This window comes from Podarcis cretensis (assembly GCF_951804945.1).
Source record: "Podarcis cretensis genome assembly, chromosome: 3".
NCBI lineage: Eukaryota > Metazoa > Chordata > Lepidosauria > Squamata > Lacertidae > Podarcis > Podarcis cretensis.
The window spans coordinates 18730248-18739148 of NC_137172.1; the positions used below are offsets into that span (position 1 = coordinate 18730248).

The 8901-nt window shown below is 47.6% G+C and overlaps 1 protein-coding gene across 3 annotated transcripts in view; it reads left to right on the top strand.

The window, feature by feature from the left end:
- Nucleotides 1-4688, top strand: part of MERTK (MER proto-oncogene, tyrosine kinase) — a 53458-nt gene extending 48770 nt beyond the window's left edge. For all 3 annotated transcript variants that reach the window (XM_079968538.1, XM_079968539.1, XM_079968537.1), the window contains exons 17-19: nucleotides 196-355; nucleotides 1601-1737; nucleotides 3985-4688. In XM_079968538.1, the coding sequence (XP_079824664.1) occupies nucleotides 196-355; nucleotides 1601-1737; nucleotides 3985-4486 (799 nt within the window). In that variant the 3' untranslated portion in view covers nucleotides 4487-4688. The remainder of the gene's footprint in view (nucleotides 1-195; nucleotides 356-1600; nucleotides 1738-3984) is intronic.
- Nucleotides 4689-8901: the final 4213 nt, after the last annotated feature.

Sequence of the window (8901 nt, forward strand, 5' to 3'; positions counted from 1 at the left end):
AATCCCTAATCCCTTAATAGATCTTCATTTTCCCAGGGGTTCCTTGTGGGAAGGACCATATGGGTTTCAAAGCTACATCGTTGCCATGCCTTTTGTCTTTTCCAAAAGCCTGCACATAATATTACATATTTCAGTTGCCTTCGTCCTTTTCACATGAATCTGTATTAATGCTACTTCATATTAATCAATGGGCAGGTTACGGGACGACATGACCGTGTGTGTGGCAGACTTTGGCTTATCCAAGAAGATTTACAGCGGCGATTATTACCGGCAGGGGCGCATCGCAAAGATGCCTGTGAAATGGATTGCGATAGAAAGTCTTGCCGACCGCGTCTACACGACAAAAAGCGACGTGGTACGTAATGGGAGGAACGTTCAGTTTGGTTTGCATTTTAATGCACACCGATGTAATTCAGGCTTCCTGAAACATTATGCAAAATGGAACACAGCAGTTCTTTGAAAGTTGCCCTTGTCTGAATTTTGCAATGCACGTCTCCACTCCTGTCACCCAAAGAAAGTATATATCAGGGGAATGTATGCATAAAAATGAATATATTGGTGGAAATAATATACACAAGTGTGTTTTATTTGGAGCAATTAGTCCCCAAAAGTGTATACAGTGGACGCTCGGGGTTGCGAACATGATCCGTGCAGGAGGCACGTTCACAACCCGTAGCGTTCGCAACCCGCAGCGCCACTTCTGCGCACGCGCAGGTCACGATTAGGCGCTTCTGCGCATGTGCAAAGCACAGTTTAGTGCTTTTGCGCATGCGCAAGCGCCAAAACCCAAAAGTAACCCATTCCGGTACTTCTGGGTTCAGCGCGGTGCGCAACCCGAAAACGCACAACCTGAAGCATCTGTAATCCAAGGTATGACTGTAATAGGATAAATGCACCCTGAAATTCGCAAACTGGTGCGGAAAACGTAGCAAACTGAATACTATATGAGATTGGGGGAAACGAGAAATTCATGCAACATCTATCCATTCATTTGAACTGAAAAAGTAGCCCTTATATACTCATGTCCGTTTTGACGCTTGCCTGTGCACCTGGTTCTGATGCAGCAGAAGTGCATCTGATGAAGTTGACAACACCTACAACGCCCCCCCCCAAAAGAAATCTGAGCTTCACTGCATTTGTACCAAACACAAATAGAATTTTCAAACAATGTATAAGGGAACAGAGCCCAATCCTAGCTTCCTTTGGGCATCAGTCTCACTGAGTTCAGTGAGATTTACCGTATTTTTCGCTCTATAAGACGCACCAGACCACAAGACGCACCTAGTTTTTGGAGGAGGAAAACAAGAAATTTTTTCCCCTGAATCTCAGAAGCCAGAACAGCAAGAGGGATCGCTGCGCAGTGAAAGCAGCAATCCCTCTTGCTGTTCTGGCTTCTGGGATAGCTGCGCAGCCTGCATTCGCTCCATAAGACGCACACACATTTCCCCTTACTTTTTAGGAGAGAAAAAGTGAGTCTTATAGAGCAAAAAATACGGTATTCCCAGGTCAGTGTGTTTAGGGTTGCACTTTAGGAGATAATCTTTCCCAAGGTATTCTGTAACGCCAACTAAATATATGTTTATCTCTGTGTTCCCTGCAGTGGGCTTTCGGTGTTACAATGTGGGAGATAGCGACCCGAGGGATGACTCCATACCCAGGTGTGCAGAACCATGAAATTTACGACTACCTCCTTCATGGGCACAGGCTGAAGCAGCCAGAAGGCTGCTTAGATGAGTTGTAAGTATTTTATCTCACTGCAGTAATAATGCATAGGAAGCACTGTATATACTCAAGTATAAGCCGACCTGAATATAAGCCGAGACACCTAATTTTACCACAAAAAACTGGGAAAGCTTATTGACTCAAGTATAAGCCGATTCACCACACAACAAATCTCCTGGTGGGCCGGAGTGTGTGTGTGAGTGCGCGCATGCACATGCACACATGGCAGAGGGGGCTTCTCTCTCCTCCCCAGCCCCTCCCGTCCCCCTGCCTACCTAGGGTGGTGTCAAGGGGCAAAGGCTGGTGGCGACAGTGGCGGAGGAAGAACAAGCAGCCCGAAAGGTCTGCTTTCAGGCTGCTCGTCCTCCGCTGCCGACTGCGGCAAAGGCGGAGGAGGGGGAGGAAGGAGCAGCCCGAAGAAGAAGAAAAGTTTGGATTTGATATCCTGCTTTATCACTGCCCAAAGGAGTCTCAAAGCGGCTAACATTCTCCTTTCCCTTCCTCCCCCACAGCAAACACTCTGTGAGGTGAGTGAGGCTAAGAGACTTCAAAGAAGTGTGGCTAGCCCAAGGTCACCCAGCAGCTGCATGTGGAGGAGCAGAGACGCGAACCCGGTTCACCAGATTACGAGTCTACTGCTCTTAACCACTACACCACACTGGCTCTCGAGTATAAGCCAAGGGGGGCTTTTTCAGCATAAAAAATGTCCTGGAAAAGTAGGCTTATACTTGAGTCCAGCATTGGTCCAGCATAGTATTGTTTGTGCTCACTTGCAGTGGCTCTCCAGGGTTATAGACAGGGGTCTGAACCACCCCTTCCTGGGGATTGAACCTGGGACCTTCTGCATTCAAAGCAGATGCTCCACCACTGAGCTACATACAGCCCTTCCCTGTAATTTGGCTGAGATTCTGCAGTAATGCAAAAGACAATGGTTTGCTCAAGACAATTGTCACTGCTGCAGTCTGCCAGCTTGGGAAGCTGGAAGCTCTGAGGTCTGTTTGTTTCTTCGCTTGACCTTCTCCACCACTCCTGATTCCCAGCATTTTGAATGCTGTGTCTCCTGTATGTTTCTGAGTATTATGCGCCACACATATAAAGGTAAAGGGACCCATGACCATTAGGTCCATTCGTGACCGACTCTGGAGTTGCGGCGCTCATCTCGCTTTATTGGCCGAGGGAGCTGGCGTACAGCTTCCGGGTCATGTGGCCAGCATAGAATCATAGAATCATAGAGTTGGAAGAGACCACAAGGGCCATCGAGTCCAACCCCCTGCCAAGCAGGAAACACCATCAGAGCACAGCATGACTAAGTTGTTTCTGGCGAACCAGAGCAGCGCACGGAAACGCTGTTTACTTTCCCGCCGGAGCGGTACCTATTTATCTACTTGCACTTTTGACGGGCTTTTGAACTGCTAGGTTGGCAGGAGCAGGGACTGAGCAACGGGAGCTCACCCCGCCGCGGGGATTCGAACCGCCGACCTTCTGATTGGCAAGTCCTAGGCTCTGTGGTTTAACCCACAGCGCCACCCGCGTCCCTACATATACATGGTATCATATCCCATTTTTGACCACTTGGTCCTCAAAATGCAACATTGGGGCATCGTTCTGCTATAGCTCCTCCTCCTTATGACATCTCCTTCTCCACTATGTTGGAGGATCCTCATGGTGAAGGGAAAGATAAGGAGTCTAATAAATAATAAAGAGAATTCCTCTCCAGTACACACCCAAGTAAAATTAAAAACCACTCCCAGAGCTATTTTATTTGTCTTCCACCTTCCTTCTTTCATGGAACTCAAAGGCAGCGCCCCTAGGACTCCCAATCAAGCACTGGCCTGGCCAAAAACACCTTAGCCTCAGCAGGTGGCCGCACCACCTCAGCTCAGACTCATGTCAACATCAGCAACCATAATTTTTATTATTATTATTATTATTATTGGGTCTCCAGTTGGACTACGATTCCCATCATCCTTAAGCTACCAGGACCAGTGGTCAGGGATGATGGGAACTGTAGTCCAAAAACAGCTGGAGACCCAAGTTTGGGAAACTCTGGATTAGAGAGAGAGCTTCCATTGTTCTCTCCACTCCAAAGCATTGTTCCCAAGGTACAGGTGTATTTGCTTTTACTGCTGCTGTTCTGGTGAGACTCTATTGTATTTTTTAATTGATTTAAAAGTTGTAAGCCCCGGCAGGAAGAATTTTGGCCAATAAATTTCTAAAGCAAACAGAACGTGCTTCACTCCACCCTGTTCCTTTCTACCTCAGGTACGAAATAATGTACTCTTGTTGGAGGGCAGATCCCGTGGAGCGGCCCATCTTCTCCGAACTCAAGCTTCACCTGGAGAAGCTGTCGGAAAGTTTGCCCGCCCTCAGCGAACCCGAGGACGTAATTTATATTAACACCAGCCTGATGGAGGACAGTGTGGAAGAGCTGACAGAAGACTCCGAGTTTCCCCGGATAGACACGGACCTTGACCCTAACCACATCATAGAGTCCTGTTCCCAAAAACCAGAGACCACTGTGGTCACCGTGGACGTCCATGACAGCAATGGGATGGGGGACAGATACATTTTGAGTGGGGCTAACGAAGATCACCTCAGCAGCATGAGGAGATCAGAAGACGAAGATACCCCTTTTCTGCAGCACACACCCTCACAGAACGGACTGCTGTGGTCTCAGGCCAGCACCCTTCCTGTCGGCAGTACGTTAGCCAGTGAACTACTGTACGCGGACGACTCTTTGGAGGACTCTGAGATTCTGCTGTGAAAGAAGGAGCAGGACTTTCTGAGCTCTTCGGCCAGAAATGTTCTGAATGGACTTGTCTTGCCATTGCCGTGCAAAGCCAGCCCTGTGTAGCAACCTCTCCAAGCCTTGTGTACAGCATGTGATTAATAGAATGTTCTATCTCTGTTTTGTATAATATGGTATCTTTATAGAGATTATATTTTAATAAACAACACCCCCATTAGGACGGTCTCTTTCATTTGCTCTTTTCACGGGGTTTTGGTCTCTCTCTCTCTCCCCCCCCCCCCCATTCACTATGATATGGTTTTGCCTACAGATTGTCTTCTGGCTCCTTCCACAACTTCTGTATTATCCTCACCAAACATGGTGTTAACATATTAGGGTTGCCGTATTTTGAAGAGCAAAAAAGAGGACGCATTTGCCGACGTCTGCTTTAAACAAGGGGTCGCTATGATGACTCTACCCATGAAACTGAAAAAGAGGATGTATGGAAATCCTGTTTTCTTTTTAAATAGCAAGGAAAGGGCTGCACAGTGGTAACTTGGTTCTCAAACGTAATCCGTTCCGGAAGTCCGTTTGACTTCTGAAATGTTCGAAAGCCAAGGCATGGCTTCTGATTGGTGCAGGCGCCCCGGAAACAATAGCCGACAGCCACACCGGGCGTTCGGCTTCTGAAAAACGTTTGAAAACTGGTACACTTACTTCCGGTTTTTTGGCATTTGGGAACCAAGGTGTTTGAGTACCAAGGCGTCTGAGAACCTAGGTACCATGGTAGTTCAAGGGTAGAGGGTTTGTATTGAATGCAGAAGTTCCCCAGCTTCAATCACCAGCATTTGCAGGTGGGGCTGGGAATATCCTCTAACCAAAACCCTGGGGATTCTTTCCCAGTCAGTGGGAGCTAGACAGTATAAGGCACTTCCTGCCTTATACTTAGCAAGGGTTGGGCTTGCTTCTGCAAAGGAAGACAGCACAGTGACTACAACTGTGAGCTAGAATATCCCTCATTCAAAGCTTGCCTCCGTCACAAACTCACCAGAAGAACTGTCCCATCTAAAGCATGGAGATGATAACAGTGGTCTGTCTTACAGGGTGGTTGTAAGTTTTACTGAAATAAGATCCAAAGTGCTTTGAACATTAGGAAGCACGGTTGCATCTTGTAGTTAAGAAGATGGTTTATCTCTCTAGAGCAGGGATGGTGAACGTGGCGGTGCTTTCTAGATATTACTGGACATCTAGACTGGACAGCGGGTGGCGCTGTGGTCTAAACCACTCAGCCTTTTGGGCTTGCTGATCAGAAGGTCAGGTGAGTTCTCATTGCTCTGTCCCTGCCCCTGCCAACCTAGCAGTTTAAAAGCATGCCGGTGCAAGTAGATAAATAGGTACCGCTGTGGCGGGAAGGTAAATGGCGTTTCCATGCACTCTGGCTTCTGCCACAGTGTCCCATTGTGCCAGAAGTAGCTTAGTCATGCCGGCCACATGACCCAGAAAGCTGTCTGTGGACAAACGCTGGCTCCCTCGGCCTGAAAGCGAGATGAGTGCCGCAACTCCAGAGTCAACTTTGACTGGACTTAACCATCCAGGGGTCCTTTATCTACAACTGCAACTTCCATCATACTCCACCATTGGCGATGCTGGCATGGGTAGGGGAACTGTAGTCCAATAGCACCCTGCTCTAGGGACATAGTTCAGTGCTCTACAAGTTGGGAGCATGTACCAGAATCACCCAGCATGGGGCAAGGAGCGAGGATCTGAAATGCTAGCAAAGTTTGTATTTCCTATAGCACACAGTGGAATGGGAGAGGAATTCATAGAATGGTAGAGTTGGAAGGAACTCCGGGGGGCACCTCGGCCAACCCCCCCTGCAAAGCAGGAATCTCAACCAAAGCATCCATGACAGATGGCCATCTAACCCCTGCTTATAGACCCCCAAGGAAGGCAAGCCCATCACCACCTGAGGGAGACCGTTCCATGGTCGAACAGCTCTTGCCGTCATAAAGTTCCTCCTGATGTTAGCTGGAATCTCATTTTTCATTAAGTTGTTTCAGCTAGAACAGGAATTGGGAGCCTGTGGCATTCCAGATACAGTGGTACCTTGGGTTACAGACGCTTCAAGGTTACATATGCTTCAGGTTACAGACACTTCAGGTTACAGACTCTGCTAACCCAGAAATAGTACCTCGGGTTAAGACAGTGGTGTGGCGTGGGGGGTGCAGGGAGGGCCGGCCGCACCGGGCGCAACATCTGGGGGTTAGGGTTAGGGGGCGCAAATCCACGGGTTAGGGGGCGCAAATTACTTGCCTTGCCCCGGGTGCTGACAACCCACGCTACGCCACTGGGTTAAGAACTTTACTTCAGGATGAGAACAGAAATCATGCTCCAGCGGCACAGCGACAGTGGGAGGCCCCATTAGCTAAAGTGGTACCTCAGGTTAAGAACAGTATTGTATTAAGAACTGTATTGTAGGACCTCGACTCTGCTCATCCCTCACCATCGGTCCTGCGGGCTGGAGCTGATGGGGGGGGGGCTCTTAACAACATCAGAAGGGACACAGGTTCTCCATCCCTGAACTAGAAAATGATTTAGAGGTAAGCATAGGCAAGCAAAACCACCATAGCGGAGGGAAATGGCTGCGAAAAGTAAAGCAGCAGGACAACAGGAACTACCACAATGTTCATAATATACTAGTAGAAAGAGCCTGGGGAACAGAAGATGATTTAAAAAATAGGATGTGCAAAGCTGGTGAGTGGCACAATCATTCTCATTTCCTAGGATAAATCACATGAGGAAATCTCTGACATCAGTCCCTGAAAAGGCCACTGTTTCTTTAAATACTAAAAAGGTAAAGGTACCTCTGACCGTTAAGTCCAGTCGCGGACGACTCTGGGGTTGCACGCTAATCTCGCTCTATAGGCCGAGGAAGCCGATGTTTGTCCGCACACAGCTTCTGGGTCATGTGGCCAGCATGACTAAGCCGCTTCTGGCGAACCAGAGCAGCGCACGGAAACGCTGTTTACCTTCCCGCCGGAGGGGTACCTATTTATCTACTTGCACTTGTCGTGCTTTTGAACTGCTAGGTGGGCAGGAGCAGGGACCGAGCAACAGGAGCTCACCCCGTCACAGGGATTCGAACTGCCAACCTTCCGATCGGCAAGCCCAAGAGGCTCTGTGGTATAGACCACAGCGCCACCCAGTCCCTGAAAAGGCCACTGCTCCTTTAAATGGTACTATAGCAGCAATTTCCATTGAAGAAAACATGCCAATCGATTGAAAGCTTTGGGTTCTTGTGCAAAATCCCTGCAGGCCTGAAACAAATTCCTAGTCTGGGAACGTGCTCAGAGGCACCCAGGACAGAACCAGAGAGGTGCAGAGGGAGTGGCTAAATTCAGAACCCAGAGGTCCGTGGATCCAAACCATCTTTTGCTAGGCAGGCCCTGGCACCCTATGTTACTTGCAGTTTCAGTTCCCTACTGGTGGAGCACTTGTGCTCTTTAGCAAAATGGCAGATTTTGGGAACTCTGGCAGGCTGTACGTCCCCTGACATAGAGGCAAGGCAAGGATAAGGCAATATTGCATGAGTTGCCACCTTTTTATCTTCCTTCCTGGAGGATACCATACCTTAAGATCTTAATATAAATCACATACTGTTGTCCCCCCCCCTTTTAAATGGATTTATTAACAAATTTGCACATAACAAATTGTCAAATCATATTCATTATTTTTTCCCTCCCCCCCTTCAACCCCCCCCAAGACTTCCCTGAGCTCCTCTCTCTGATTTCTCAGCACATATTACTCTCTGCATGTTATAAAATTATACATGTCCTTACATTATCGACTAATAAATTTGTGTATGTTTATTCAAAACCTGCCAAGGAGTCCAAATCATTTTGTTGTCTTTTTAGATAAGTTGTAAAAAGCTCCCATTCTTCCTTAAAGTCCTTGTCCCGCAATTTGTATGTCAATTTAGCCAACTCTGCGTTGCTCATCAATTTTTCTTGCCACTGTTCTTTCGTTGGGATTTCCTCATTCTTCCATCCTTGGGCTATCAAGACTCTTGCCGCTTTTGTAGCGTACATAAATAAGTTCTTTGTTTTTCTTGGCAGGTCTTGTCCTACAATCCCTAACAAAAAATGCTTCTGCTTTTTTTACAAGTATAAGTCACATGCTGTTTTCTTTCCTTAGTGATGGCAGATAGAAACAATAGAATCTTTCTAATACTATGTTTAAAGCAGCCATTCTCCAAACTGCATCTTCCAAGTAATTTGCAGTTCACACTTGAAAGCTAGTGAGGAGGGTGATTTTTTCCTACGTCCACTAATTTATCCTGATAAGAGTGGCACCAGACGTCAAGCTACCATGACATAATGCAGCTTGGCTAGCTCTGAAGGGGTCTCAGGTGAATGGCAAAGCATCCGCTTTGCAAGCAGAAGGTTGTGAGT